This window comes from Oncorhynchus keta, chromosome 8 (assembly GCF_023373465.1).
Source record: "Oncorhynchus keta strain PuntledgeMale-10-30-2019 chromosome 8, Oket_V2, whole genome shotgun sequence".
NCBI lineage: Eukaryota > Metazoa > Chordata > Actinopteri > Salmoniformes > Salmonidae > Oncorhynchus > Oncorhynchus keta.
In genome coordinates, this window is record NC_068428.1 from 33,482,993 (window position 1) to 33,499,534 (window position 16,542).

The window sequence follows — 16,542 nt, forward strand, 5'->3', positions numbered from 1 at the left end:
TTTCTTGATCAAGTAACATGAAAACAATCACTTTTTGTGCAGTATTAATTTACCATCCTTACAAACCACTTAATGTACATTATTGTATTGTACATAGGCTGGTCATCTAGGTTTGTAGACGTTCCATCAAAATGAAGAAAAACAATGCAGAATGAAGTACATTCAGACATCAAGTGGTTTGTGATGATGTGGATCAGTTGGTGGAGTATGGTGCGTCCAATGCTATGGTTGTTGGTTTGAATCCCACGGGGCACCAGTATGATAATATATGCACTCACTACTGTAAGATCCTCTGGATGAGGGTGTCTACTGGAATGGAAAAGGAATGAATAGACCATTCCCGTTTTCACATAGGAATGAGTTGCGTTTGCAAAGTATTTCAAGAAACTGGAAAACATATATCAAGCAAGTATTTTTATATTCCACAAGTTTTATTAAATGAACTGTTTTGTACAGATACTTATCAGACTCAAGATACAAATACTGGTAAAACATTCAAATACGTTTAATTTAGTTTAAATATTTCACGGAACTAGTGCACTGACCCTATGAGCGGCAAAAACATCACAGCACCCCCACCCCCAAACTACTTCCCACGGCTATGCAGGTAATGGTGATTTGATTTGGCTCACCCAGGGGAAGAGAGAATGGGGGTATCCAGTATCCACTGATAGTCTTTCATTGACATCTAGTGGATGCTGTTGGTACTGCATCATAATGGATGAATCTCAATTGTTTTTCCTTCATACCTCACACCATGCTTCTCAAGACACAGAGCAGAAGATGAGGTTCCTTCCCTCTGAGAGGCAGGGAAGGAAAGAGGAGATGAATCAAGGAAATACAATTGAGATTCCAATTAATCAGTGAAGCGCCCTATTGTGGATTCATGGTTGGTGACATCACACGAGGTTGGTGGCACCTTAATTGGGGAGGATGGGCTCGTGGTAATGACTGGAGCGGAATTAAAGGAATGGTATCAAATACATCAGAAAACATGGTTTCCATGTGTTTGATGCCATTCCATTCACCCCGTTCCAGCCATTAATATGAGCCGTCCTCCCCTCAGCAGCTCCTGTGGGGAGATACATTGAGGAGCAGCAGCATTATATGATTAATGGCTGGTAGATCATCTTTATACCTTGTACTCTGAATCTCTTATATTACACAAAGCAAACCAAGCAGTACATTTCTCCATTTGCAGCGTCTGATTTAAAAGCTTGAAGTTGAGGGGTTTAATCGTAAGAGTTATTGGGCTTGTTAATCGAGCATGGATCCGTTTTGTTACTAAAGCACCTTATACCACCCACCACTGCAACCTGTATGCTCTAGTCGGCTGGCCCTCGCTACATATTCGTCGCCAGACCCATTGGCTCCAGGTCATCTACAAGTCCATGCTAGGTAAAGCTCCGCCTTATCTCAGTTCACTGGTCACGATGGCAACACCCACCTGTAGCACGCGCTCCAGCAGGTGTATCTCACTGATCATCCCTAAAGCCAACACCTCATTTGGCCGCCTTTCGTTCCAGTTCTCTGCTGCCTGTGACTGGAACGAATTGCAAAAATCGCTGAAGTTGGAGACTTTTATCTCCCTCACCAACTTCAAACATCTGCTATCTGAGCAGCTAACCGATTGCTGCAGCTGTACATAGTCTATCGGTAAATAGCCCACCCAATTTCACCTACCTCATCCCCATACTGTTTTTATTTATTTACATTTTCTGCTCTTTTGCACACCAATATCTCTACCTGTACATGACCATCTGATCATTTATCACTCCAGTGTTAATCTGTAAAATTGTAATTATTCGCCTACCTCCTCATGCCTTTTGCACACATTGTATATAGACCCTCTTTTTTTCTACTGTGTTATTGACTTGTTAATTGTTTACTCCATGTGTAACTCTGTGTTGTCTGTTCACACTGCTATGCTTTGTCTTGGCCAGGTCGCAGTTGCAAATGAGAACTTGTTCTCAACTAGCTTACCTGGTTCAATAAAGTGAAATCAAATTTAAAAATAAAAATAAAATAAAAATTAAACAATTCCAGTATTTTGTATTTGTATTTATTATGGATCCCGATTAGCAGCTACTCTTCCCGGGGTCCGGCAAAATGAAGGCAGTTTATACAAGTGGAGCATGAGTACACAGATTAAGTGGAGAGGGTTTCTTTGGGAGAATTGCTTTATACATAGGATTTGCTGAGTATTTAAAAATAATTGGGATGTGAGATGTGCATATGAATTATAATCATGCAATGAAACGAATCATCTAGGACGTGCAATATGAATCTATGGTCTCCATTGTGACATGATGTAGTCTTCTTTTCTTTCATCCCTCCACCAGGAGGAGGACCTGGACCCGTTCCAGGACCTTCTAGACGAGCATCACTACGGAGGGGACGTGACCATGCCCAGCCCAAAACACAAGTACGCCCCCTGCAAGGAGGGCAAGGAGGAGCTCATCACGTAAGGCCAAAACAAGTTTATTTTCTCATCACCTTGTTACTACTTTACAGCCTTTATACCTTTACCTAGTGATCATCTTCCTCATCTAATGTCATCATTCTGTATAATCTAATGTCATCATTCTGTGTAAACTAATGTCATCATTCTGTATGATCTAATGTCATCATTCTGTGTAATCTAATGTCATCATTGTGTGTAATCTAATGTCATCATTCTGTATGATCTAATGTCATCATTCTGTGTAATCTAATGTCATCATTGTGTGTAATCTAATGTCATCATTGTGTGTAATCTAATGTCATCATTGTGTGTAATCTAATGTCATCATTCTGTATGATCTAATGTCATCATTCTGTGTAATCTAATGTCATCATTCTGTATAATCTAATGTCATCATTCTGTGTAATCTAATGTCATCATTGTGTGTAATCTAATGTCATCATTCTGTGTAATCTAATGTCATCATTGTGTGTAATCTAATGTCATCATTGTGTGTAATCTAATGTCATCATTGTGTGTAATCTAATGTTATCATTCTGTGTAATTTAAATCAGGGGCGCAACTTTGATTTTAGAAGTGGGGGGGGGGGTATAATTATTATTATTATATTCTTTATCCAGTCGGATAAACACTCCAAATAGCTTACTCGACCACATGGTCCTAAAGCACACCGTAGCCTCGTTTTGTATCACATTTCATTGATAAAACTGGGGGGGAACAAAAATGCAATCTCAGAATGTGAGGGGGACATGTCCCTCCGTCCCCAGTGAAAGTTGCGCCCCTGAATCTAATGTTATCATTGTGTTATCTACTGTCATCCTTGTGTGTTTGTGTGTTCTCTAGTCTCTCCAGCTACCAGCTAGCTGACAAAAGCATCTGCAGTATGATGATGACCAATGCGCAAGACCTCAAGTAAGCAGAACCTCATTCCTAAAATATCTTTGATATACAGTAGACCTTTGTGAGTTTCATATTTTAGTCTCGAGTTTCACAGCAGACAAATACCCTGATAGACCAATAGCCTGATAGTGTCAATGCTGTCAGCTTTGGTATTACCCTGTCCCCTGTAGTCACGCTCCTTGTCCCCTCTCTGTCCCAGGTGTCCCACTCCAGGATGTGACGGGTCTGGACACATCACTGGGAACTACGCCTCGCACAGGAGGTAGCTTGCACCCCATCATAATGACAAAAAAAGACATGCAGTATATTCAACAGCCCCCAACACCTCAGATTGAAATGCAGGGCGAGGCTAATATATACATATATACTACCGTTCAAAAGTTTGGGGTCACTTAGAAATGTCCTTGTTTTTTAAAGAAAAGCACATTTTTTGTCCATTAAAATAACATCAATTTGATCAGAAACAGAGCTGGAAATGTTGAGTTTTTTTTTATTGAATATCTACATAGGCCTACCGAGGCCCATTATCAGCAACCATCACTCCTGTGTTCCAATGGCACATTGTGCCAGCTAATCCAAGTTTATCATTTAAAAGGCTAATTGATCATTAAAAAGAACTTTTGCAATTATGTTAGCACATCTGAAAACGGATGTCCTAATTAAAGAAGCAATAAAACTGTCATTCTTTAGACTAGTTGAGTATCTGGAGCATCAGCATTTATGGGTCTGAAAATGGCCAGAATCAAAAATCTTTCTTATGAAACTCGTCAGTCTATTATTGTTCTGAGAAATGAAGACTATTCCATGTGAGAAATTTGTGTTGTGCACTGGGGCCTCCCACTCCTCTTTCTATTCTGGTTAGAGCCAGTTTGCTCTGTTCTGTGAAGGGAGTAGTACACAGCGTTTTACGCCCATGTTGACTCCAATGCTTCCCACAGTTGTGTCAAGTTGGCTGGATGTCCTTTGGATGGTGGACCATTCTTGATACCCACAGGAAACTGTTGAGCGTTGAAAACCCAGCAGCGTTGCAGTTCTTGACACACTCGAACCGGTGCACCTGGCACCTACTACCATACCCCTGTTCAAAGGCACTTAAATCTTTAGTCTTGCACATCCATGCATTGAATGGCGCACATGTACAATCCATGTCTCAAGGCTTAAACATCCTTCTTTAACCTGTCTCCTCCCCTTCATCTACACTGGGTGAAGAGGATTTAAGAGGTGACATCAATAAGTGGTCATAGCTTTCACCTGGATTCACCTGGTCAGTCTGATACAGTATGTCATGGATGTCCTAATGTTTTGTACACCCAGCGTACAGTATGTGACATATTTTGTATACCTGATGTGTGGATTGTTTAGACTCAGTTCCACTAAGCTCTGATAGTAATTTATAACCGTCTATAAATGTCTTTGCCCATTCAACTTAGCCTAGATTACATGTTTTATTACTTCTAATAAAATGGGGTTCTCATATGCTTACAATTAGGTTTTGATTCTTGCTTACACACTTAGATTGCAATTGGTTGTGATCTTTGCAAAATAACTATTTTGGATGCAGTAGTTGTTAGCTATAATGCTAACGCTCATCGATAGAGGCTGTAGCAAAAGCTAGCCATAGAGCCATTTTACTGGTTGAAGTGTTAAGTATAATGCAGTTGACTTTATATAACATTATATTAAGCAGGGCATTCATACAAGCCTTAAAATACCATTACAATCCAAGAGGAGTGAAATTCACTCATAAAGCAACATCTAAATAGATGCTTTTTGTTGCTGGTGGTTTATAAGAACTCCCCCTTCAAATCAAATTTGATTGGTCACATACACATATTTAGCAATGTTATTGTGGGTGTAGAAAAATGCCTGTGTTTCTAGCTCCTACAGTGCAGTGATATCTAACAATTCACAACAATACACACACATCTAAAAGTAAAATAATGTAATTAATAAACATATAAATATTAGGATGAGCACTGTCGGAATGGCATTGACTAAAATACAGTAGAATAGCTCCAAATTGCACGCATCGCCCTCGTGACACAGAAAGGGCAACATGGTTTGTCTTGAAATCATCTGAAACTGACTTTCCAGATTCTGAGAAGTGATGAACTCCACATGCACTGACGTTGTAATCATACTCTTAAGATGGTAGTGAACTGCACAAGACCTTTCCCCTCTAGTCTGTCAGGCTGTCCACGGGCCAAGAAGAGCGGGATCAAGATACTGCACAGCAAGGAGGACAAGGACGACCAGGAGCCAATCAGGTGTGGCTTTGGAATGAATGGATAGTGTATCGTATCTTGTTAATTTGTCTTATTCTCGAAGCCATAGTCCTGTATTTCACCTCATATTTCCCTACAGCCAGGGTGGTTACACGTAGTGAGTACAGTACAGTAAGATTATATTTCAGATACTTCTGGCATTTGGTAAAGTATTGCCAAAAAATTAAGTGAATATTACCTTCCCGCGAATCATCTACAGTTCACTCTGTGTCCTTTCAGCAATCACCTCCCAATCTCTGTAAAACTGTTGCTGCCACCTCTATCCCTGCGACGTTCACTGGATCTACAGTATCATCATCATTAACATTGCAATCATAATTAACACTGATCTCCCCACTGCCGGGGTGGAGCGGTCCCCAGACACGCTGTGCTCATTCTAAATCAGCCCAAATGTCATTCTGAAGAACATACCAATGTAAAACCACGGGTAAATGTTATAACCTGGGGGATGGTTTTTATTAGAGTAGCTAATATTTTTCTAGTAATTTCACTGTGAATCCCAGTATACAGGGGCAGATGTGCTGCAGGTGAGGTGAGCGAAGTTGTGACCCCTCCTTTCCCCAGGTGTCCCGTCCCAGGCTGCGACGGACAGGGTCATGTGACGGGGAAGTATGCGTCCCACCGCAGTGCGTCAGGCTGCCCCCTGGCGGCCAAACGGCAGAAGGATGGCTACGTTAACGGCTCCCAGTTTGCCTGGAAGTCCGGGAAGACAGATGGCATGTCGTGCCCAACCCCAGGCTGCGATGGATCGGGACATGTCAGTGGGAGCTTCCTGACACACCGGAGGTGGGTGGAGCTCTGCACAGCTGTGATGTACACAAGCAACTGTGTATAAATGTAATCAAGTACCAGATCAAGAATGTAAATGTGCTTGAGACCAGGGTTGGAGTCATGTCATGTGATTTTATTCACCAGTCTCTCCGGCTGTCCCCGTGCCACCTCAGCCATGAAGAAAGCCAGAATGACAGGAGTTGAAATGTTGACAATCAAGCAACGGGCAAGCAAAGGTAAGCTAACGCTCTAATACCAGTAGGAACCCTTGACTAGGCCACTAGCTGGTTTACTCAACAAATATTCAAGCTTAAACAAATCTTAAATTGTATTTCATGTTTCCTTCTAGGAATAGAAAAAGATGAGGAAATCAAACAGCTGGATGAAGAAATCAAAGATCTAAACGAATCAAACAATCAAGTGGAATCAGACATGATTAAACTTAGGACACAAGTAAGATTCATCCATTATTATTCATTATTTATTATAGGGTAGTAAGTAATGCTGAGTTTTGGCAAATTTTGAAACAGGTTGCTGGATTAAAGCTTAGACGCTGATGTTTCAACCCCCCAAGTAACGGCGATACGTAAATGGCTTGCATATTAGGAAGTGCCTCAGTGTCAGTCAAAACCCTCTTGTCAAACTGAATATCACAGTGCTTCATCTAAATTCAATGTCTTTTTCCCCTTTCCCAGATCACCACTATGGAGACTAACCTGAAGTCCATAGAGGACGAGAACAAAGTGATTGAGCAGCAGAATGACTCCCTACTGCACGAGCTAGCCAACCTCAGCCACTCTCTCATCAACAGCTTAGCTAATATCCAGCTCCCACATATGGTACGTACCAACACAACCTGGCACAACCTGGCCTATAACAGTTACTGTCAGACAAGCACTGTATCAACAAATGATCTAAGCTGCATTTACATTTTCTGGATAAGCACTTTGTGACATCTGAGCTGGATAAGCACTTTGTGACATCTGAGCTGGATAAGCACTTTGTGACATCTGAGCTGGATAAGCACTTTGTGACATCTGAGCTGGATAAGCACTTTGTGACATCTGAGATGGACACGCACTTTGTGACATCTGAGATGGACAAGCACTTTGTGACATCTGAGCTGGATAAGCACTTTGTGACATCTGAGCTGGATAAGCACTTTGTGACATCTGAGCTGGATAAGCACTTTGTGACATCTGAGCTGGATAAGCACTTTGTGACATCTGAGCTGGATAAGCACTTTGTGACATCTGAGCTGGATAAGCACTTTGTGACATCTGAGCTGGATAAGCACTTTGTGACATCTGAGCTGGATAAGCACTTTGTGACATCTGAGATGGACAAGCACTTTGTGACATCTGAGCTGGATAAGCACTTTGTGACATCTGAGCTGGATAAGCACTTTGTGACATCTGAGCTGGATAAGCACTGTGACATCTGAGATGGACACGCACTTTGTGACATCTGAGATGGACAAGCACTTTGTGACATCTGAGCTGGATAAGCACTTTGTGACATCTGAGCTGGATAAGCACTTTGTGACATCTGAGCTGGATAAGCACTTTGTGACATCTGAGCTGGATAAGCACTTTGTGACATCTGAGCTGGATAAGCACTTTGTGACATCTGAGCTGGATAAGCACTTTGTGACATCTGAGCTGGATAAGCACTTTGTGACATCTGAGATGGACAAGCACTTTGTGACATCTGAGCTGGACACGCACTTTGTGACATCTGAGATGGACAAGCACTTTGTGACATCTGAGCTGGATAAGCACTTTGTGACATCTGAGCTGGATAAGCACTTTGTGACATCTGAGCTGGATAAGCACTTTGTGACATCTGAGCTGGATAAGCACTTTGTGACATCTGAGCTGGATAAGCACTTTGTGACATCTGAGCTGGATAAGCACTTTGTGACATCTGAGCTGGACAAGCACTTTGTGACATCTGAGCTCTGGATAAGCACTTTGTGACATCTGAGATGGACAAGCACTTTGTGACATCTGAGCTGGATAAGCACTTTGTGACATCTGAGCTGGATAAGCACTTTGTGACATCTGAGCTGGATAAGCACTTTGTGACATCTGAGCTGGATAAGCACTTATGCCATAGAAATAAAGAAAAGGGTTACGGGGAATAGGGTGTGGGGTTAGGGAGTAAAGAGATAGTAGATGGTGCACTTGAGAGCATGCCAATTTCATGTTCCATAATTGGAAGTGTGTTGAAACCATTGAGCTATAAAAGAACGGTTGAAACCCAGGGCCATTTGCATTTGATTAGTCAATGTAACCGAGTTAAAACAAGACATGGTCATATCATGATATCGGCTTATTCCACTCATTCTACCAAATTGGATATGTTTATTTCCATGGTGATTGTTTGCTGATGCCTGAAATGGAACACTTGAAACATATGAAAATATACATCTTATGTAATGCTGTAAGGGCAGACTCCAATGACATAGTTGGGCTTCCTCATCTGCTTCTTTCTGTCTGTCACTTGTTTTCTCAGCTGTTCAGGGGCTTCTGTGCTACAAAACTTACCTTACAGACGAGTAATTACTAATGCCCCCCACCCCCCGCTGCCTTGTTGTGTCATGTGCCTGTATTATCCAATAACACCTCTTGTGTATGAAGACGAACAGGGCTGATTGGATACTTCCCGATCTAAAAGGCACCAAAGTTGCTTATTAATAACTGAAATCCCTCCCCCTGAATATGGCTCACTGTTCGCCACCCATTCCCGCGAGGGGATCACGTTTTATTAGGGTTATAACGCATTTTGCTAGTGTGGAGCCATATCCGTTTGTGCCTTAGCTAACTGATATAGTCATTGTTATGCCAAACGTCATGATATGACAACAACTATTAGCAAAACAGCACAAAAAGATCTGCGACCAGGCTAGAATGTTGCTCCTTTTTGTACAGCAGGCTAATAGAATTCTATCTCTATTCTCTTCACACCTCTTCCTGTAGAAACCGATGCCACAGAAAGAGGCCCCAGTTAAACATAGCTGCTGTTTACAGATGCCCCACAGAGTAAGAGATTCCATTTCATAGTCTAATTATTATCCTTTAATACTGCACTATCACCTTCCTCCCTGTAGTGTTCCTCCTATACTCGTGAACACTCTGTGTATGCATCACAATTATCCATACATGTGGCTGCGTTATACTATGATTCAAGTGTCCCAAGACATCAGGCAGTGGTCATGTTGGAGTAACACAACAAGCCATATTTAAACTGTATTATAACCAAGTTATAGGACCATGTTTGTTCAGTCAGCTATTGCATATTCAATGTCTCTTTGTCTTCTCCTGTCACATTGTGTCTTCCTGTCTGAGAAATGGCTCCCACAACTCCCACGTTACATTAGCTAATTTATGTATGTAATGTCGTCATTTCCACTGCAATAAGCTAAGCATCAAACATCCATCCATTCCATGAGATGCTCTAAATAATCTACACTGACTCAGGATGCTTTGGAGTTGCATTAGATAAACTGTACTGTACTTATGACCATGTATATTGTCAGATTTAATTAAATTGATGAAGTATTGTATATACACACTTAGTACAACCCAACTACACTGTGTTAGTACAACCCCACTATACTGTGTTAGTACAACCCCACTATACGGTGTTAGTACAACCCCACTATACTGTGTTAGTACAACCCAACTACACTGTGTTAGTACAACCCCACTATACTGTGTTAGTACAACCCCACCATACTGTGTTAGTACAACCCCACTATACTGTGTTAGTAGAACCCCACTATACTGTGTTAGTACAACCCCACTATACGGTGTTAGTACAACCCCACTATACTGTGTTAGTACAACCCCACTATACTGTGTTAGTACAACCCCACTATACTGTGTTAGTAGAACCCCACTATACTGTGTTAGTACAACCCCACTATACGGTGTTAGTACAACCCAACTACACTGTGTTAGTACAACCCCACTATACTGTGTTAGTACAACCCCACCATACTGTGTTAGTACAACCCCACTATACTGTGTTAGTACAACCCCACTATATAACCCCACCATACTGTGTTAGTACAACCCCACTATACTGTGTTAGTACAACCCCACTATATAACCACACTACACTGTGTTAGTACAACCCCACCATACTGTGTTAGTACAACCCCACTATACTGTGTTAGTACAACCCCACTATATAACCACACTACACTGTGTTAGTACAACCCCACTATACAACCTCACTATACTGTGTTAGTACAACCCCAGTATACTGTGTTAGTACAACCCCACTATATAACCACACCATACTGTGTTAGTACAACCCCACTACACTGTGTTAGTACAACCCCACTATACTGTGTTAGTACAACCCCACTATACTGTGTTAGTACAACCCCACTATATAACCCCACTATACTGTGTTAGTACAACCCCACCATACTGTGTTAGTACAACCCCAGTATACTGTGTTAGTACAACCCCACTATATAACCCCACCATACTGTGTTAGTACAACACCACTATATAACCACACCATACTGTGTTAGTACAACCCCACTACACTGTGTTAGTACAACCCCACTATATAACCACACCATACTGTGTTAGTACAACCCCACTACACTGTGTTAGTACAACCCCACTATACTGTGTTAGTACAACCCCACTATACTGTGTTAGTACAACCCCACTATACTGTGTTAGTACAACCCCACTATACTGTGTTAGTACAACCCCACAATACTGTGTTAGCACAACCCCACTATACTGTGTTAGTACAACCCCACTACACTGTGTTAGTACAACCCCACTATACTGTGTTAGTACAACCCCACTATACTGTGTTAGTACAACCCCACTATACAACCCCACTATACTGTGTTAGTACAACCCCACTACACTGTGTTAGTACAACCCCACTATACTGTGTTAGTACAACCCCACCATACTGTGTTAGTACAACCCCACTATACTGTGTTAGTACAACCCCACTATATAACCCCACCATACTGTGTTAGTACAACCCCACTATACTGTGTTAGTACAACCCCACTATATAACCACACTACACTGTGTTAGTACAACCCCACTATACAACCTCACTATACTGTGTTAGTACAACCCAAGTATACTGTGTTAGTACAACCCCACTATATAACCCCACCATACTGTGTTAGTACAACACCACTATACTGTGTTAGTACAACCCCACTATATAACCCCACTACACTGTGTTAGTACAACACCACTATACTGTGTTAGTACAACCCCACTACACTGTGTTAGTACAACCCCACTATACTGTGTTAGTACAACCCCACCATACTGTGTTAGTACAACCCCACTATACTGTGTTAGTACAACCCCACTATATAACCCCACCATACTGTGTTAGTACAACCCCACTATACTGTGTTAGTACAACCCCACTATATAACCACACTACACTGTGTTAGTACAACCCCACTATACAACCTCACTATACTGTGTTAGTACAACCCAAGTATACTGTGTTAGTACAACCCCACTATATAACCCCACTACACTGTGTTAGTACAACCCCACTATACTGTGTTAGTACAACCCCACTATATAACCCCACCATACTGTGTTAGTACAACCCCACTATACTGTGTTAGTACAACCCCACTATATAACCCCACTACACTGTGTTAGTACAACCCCACTATACTGTGTTAGTACAACCCCACTATATAACCCCACTACACTGTGTTAGTACAACCCCACTATACTGTGTTAGTACAACCCCACTATATAACCCCACTACACTGTGTTAGTACAACCCCACTATACTGTGTTAGTACAACCCCACTATATAACCCCACCATACTGTGTTAGTACAACCCCACCATACTGTGTTAGTACAACCCCACTATACTGTGTTAGTACAACCCCACTATACTGTGTTAGTACAACCCCACTACACTGTGTTAGTACAACCCCACTATACTGTGTTAGTACAACCCCACCATACTGTGTTAGTACAACCACACTATACTGTGTTAGTACAACCCCACTATACTGTGTTAGTACAACCCCACTATACTGTGTTAGTACAACCCCACTATACTGTGTTAGTACAACCCCACTATACTGTGTTAGTACAACCCCACTATACTGTGTTAGCACAACCTCACTATACTGTGTTAGTACAACCCCACTATACTGTGTTAGCACAACCTCACTATACTGTGTTAGTACAACCCCACTATACTGTGTTAGCACAACCTCACTATACTGTGTTAGCACAACCCCACTATACTGTGTTAGCACAACCTCACTATACTGTGTTAGCACAACCTCACTATACTGTGTTAGCACAACCCCACCATACTATACTGTGTTAGTACAACCCCACTATACTGTGTTAGCACAACCTCACTATACTGTGTTAGCACAACCCCACCATACTATACTGTGTTAGCACAACCCCACCATACTATACTGTGTTAGCACAACCCCACTATACTGTGTTAGTACAACCCCACCATACTATACTGTGTTAGCACAACCCCACTATACTGTGTTAGCACAACCCCACCATACTATACTGTGTTAGCACAACCCCACTATACTGTGTTAGTACAACCTCACCATACTGTGTTAGTATAACCCCACTATACTATACTGTGTTAGCACAACCCCACTATACTGTGTTAGCACAACCCCACCATACTATACTGTGTTAGCACAACCTCACTATACTGTGTTAGCACAACCCCACCATACTATACTGTGTTAGTACAACCCCACTATACTGTGTTAGCACAACCTCACTATACTGTGTTAGCACAACCCCACCATACTATACTGTGTTAGTACAACCCCACCATACTATACTGTGTTAGTACAACCCCACTATACTGTGTTAGTACAACCCCACCATACTATACTGTGTTAGCACAACCCCACCATACTATACTGTGTTAGTACAACCCCACCATACTATACTGTGTTAGTACAACCCCACTATACTGTGTTAGCACAACCCCACCATACTATACTGTGTTAGCACAACCCCACCATACTATACTGTGTTACCACAACCCCACCATACTATACTGTGTTAGTACAACCCCACTATACTGTGTTAGTACAACCCCACTATACTGTGTTAGCACAACCCCACTATACTGTGTTAGCACAACCCCACTATACTGTGTTAGTACAACCCCACTATACTGTGTTAGTACAACCTCACCATACTGTGTTAGTATAACCCCACTATACTATACTGTGTTAGCACAACCCCACTATACTGTGTTAGCACAACCCCACCATACTATACTGTGTTAGCACAACCTCACTATACTGTGTTAGCACAACCCCACCATACTATACTGTGTTAGTACAACCCCACTATACTGTGTTAGCACAACCTCACTATACTGTGTTAGCACAACCCCACCATACTATACTGTGTTAGTACAACCCCACCATACTATACTGTGTTAGTACAACCCCACTATACTGTGTTAGTACAACCCCACCATACTATACTGTGTTAGCACAACCCCACCATACTATACTGTGTTAGTACAACCCCACCATACTATACTGTGTTAGTACAACCCCACCATACTATACTGTGTTAGTACAACCCCACTATACTGTGTTAGTACAACCCCACCATACTATACTGTGTTAGCACAACCTCACTATACTGTGTTAGCACAACCCCACCATACTATACTGTGTTAGCACAACCCCACCATACTATACTGTGTTAGTACAACACCACTATACTGTGTTAGTACAACCCCACCATACTATCCTGTGTTAGCACAACCCCACCATACTGTGTTAGCACAACCTCACTATACTGTGTTAGTACAACCCCACCATACTATACTGTGTTAGTACAACCCCACTATACTGTGTTAGCACAACCCCACCATACTATACTGTGTTAGCACAACCCCACCATACTATACTGTGTTAGTACAACCCCACTATACTGTGTTAGTACAACCCCACTATACTGTGTTAGCACAACCCCACTATACTGTGTTAGCACAACCCCACTATACTGTGTTAGTACAACCCCACTATACTGTGTTAGTACAACCCCACTATACTGTGTTAGTACAACCCCACTATACTGTGTTAGTACAACCCCACTATACTGTGTTAGTACAACCCCACTATACTGTGTTAGTACAACCCCACTATACTGTGTTAGTACAACCCCACTATACTGTGTTAGTACAACCCCACTATACTGTGTTAGTACAACCCCACTATACTGTGTTAGCACAACCTCACTATACTGTGTTAGTACAACCCCACTATACTGTGTTAGCACAACCTCACTATACTGTGTTAGCACAACCCCACTATACTGTGTTAGCACAACCTCACTATACTGTGTTAGTACAACCCCACTATACTGTGTTAGCACAACCTCACTATACTGTGTTAGCACAACCCCACCATACTATACTGTGTTAGTACAACCCCACTATACTGTGTTAGTACAACCCCACTATACTGTGTTAGTACAACCCCACTATACTGTGTTAGTACAACCCCACTATACTGTGTTAGTACAACCCCACTATACTGTGTTAGTACAACCCCACTATACTGTGTTAGTACAACCCCACTATACTGTGTTAGTACAACCCCACTATACTGTGTTAGTACAACCCCACTATACTGTGTTAGCACAACCTCACTATACTGTGTTAGTACAACCCCACTATACTGTGTTAGCACAACCTCACTATACTGTGTTAGCACAACCCCACTATACTGTGTTAGCACAACCTCACTATACTGTGTTAGCACAACCCCACCATACTATACTGTGTTAGTACAACCCCACTATACTGTGTTAGCACAACCTCACTATACTGTGTTAGCACAACCCCACCATACTATACTGTGTTAGTACAACCCCACTATACTGTGTTAGTACAACCTCACCATACTGTGTTAGTACAACCCCACTATACTGTGTTAGCACAACCTCACTATACTGTGTTAGCACAACCCCACTATACTGTGTTAGCACAACCTCACTATACTGTGTTAGCACAACCCCACCATACTATACTGTGTTAGTACAACCCCACTATACTGTGTTAGCACAACCTCACTATACTGTGTTAGCACAACCCCACCATACTATACTGTGTTAGTACAACCCCACTATACTGTGTTAGGATAACCCCACTATACTGTGTTAGTACAACCCCACCATACTGTGTTAGCACAACCTCACTATACTGTGTTAGCACAACCCCACCATACTATACTGTGTTAGTACAACCCCACTATACTGTGTTAGCACAACCTCACTATACTGTGTTAGCACAACCCCACTATACTTTGTTAGTACAACCCCACTATACTGTGTTAGTACAACCCCACTATACTGTGTTAGTACAACCCCACTATACTGTGTTAGTACAACCCCACTATACTGTGTTAGTACAACCCCACTATACTGTGTTAGTACAACCCCACTATACTGTGTTAGTACAACCCCACTATACTGTGTTAGTACAACCCCACTATACTGTGTTAGTACAACCCCACTATACTGTGTTAGCACAACCTCACTATACTGTGTTAGTACAACCCCACTATACTGTGTTAGCACAACCTCACTATACTGTGTTAGCACAACCCCACTATACTGTGTTAGCACAACCTCACTATACTGTGTTAGTACAACCCCACTATACTGTGTTAGCACAACCTCACTATACTGTGTTAGCACAACCCCACCATACTATACTGTGTTAGTACAACCCCACTATACTGTGTTAGTACAACCCCACTATACTGTGTTAGTACAACCCCACTATACTGTGTTAGTACAACCCCACTATACTGTGTTAGTACAACCCCACTATACTGTGTTAGTACAACCCCACTATACTGTGTTAGTACAACCCCACTATACTGTGTTAGTACAACCCCACTATACTGTGTTAGTACAACCCCACTATACTGTGTTAGTACAACCCCTCTATACTGTGTTAGCACAACCTCACTATACTGTGTTAGTACAACCCCACTATACTGTGTTAGCACAACCTCACTATACTGTGTTAGCACAACCCCACTATACTGTGTTAGCACAACCTCA

At 41.9% G+C, this 16,542-nt stretch overlaps 1 protein-coding gene across 9 annotated transcripts in view; it reads left to right on the plus strand.

Moving 5' to 3' along the window:
- Positions 1–16,542, plus strand: part of LOC118392408 (myelin transcription factor 1-like protein) — a 154,177-nt gene that overhangs the window by 127,301 nt on the left and 10,334 nt on the right. For 4 of the 9 annotated variants that reach the window (XM_052524023.1, XM_052524022.1, XM_052524028.1 and 1 more), the window contains exons 14-22: positions 2,316–2,464; positions 3,308–3,376; positions 3,564–3,626; positions 5,533–5,631; positions 6,214–6,435; positions 6,565–6,656; positions 6,770–6,873; positions 7,116–7,259; positions 9,402–9,464. In XM_052524023.1, the coding sequence (XP_052379983.1) occupies positions 2,316–2,464; positions 3,308–3,376; positions 3,564–3,626; positions 5,533–5,631; positions 6,214–6,435; positions 6,565–6,656; positions 6,770–6,873; positions 7,116–7,259; positions 9,402–9,464 (1,005 nt within the window). The remainder of the gene's footprint in view (positions 1–2,315; positions 2,465–3,307; positions 3,377–3,563; positions 3,627–5,532; positions 5,632–6,213; positions 6,436–6,564; positions 6,657–6,769; positions 6,874–7,115; positions 7,260–9,401; positions 9,465–16,542) is intronic. The other 5 variants (XM_052524024.1, XM_052524030.1, XM_052524025.1 and 2 more) reach the window with 4 other exon arrangements.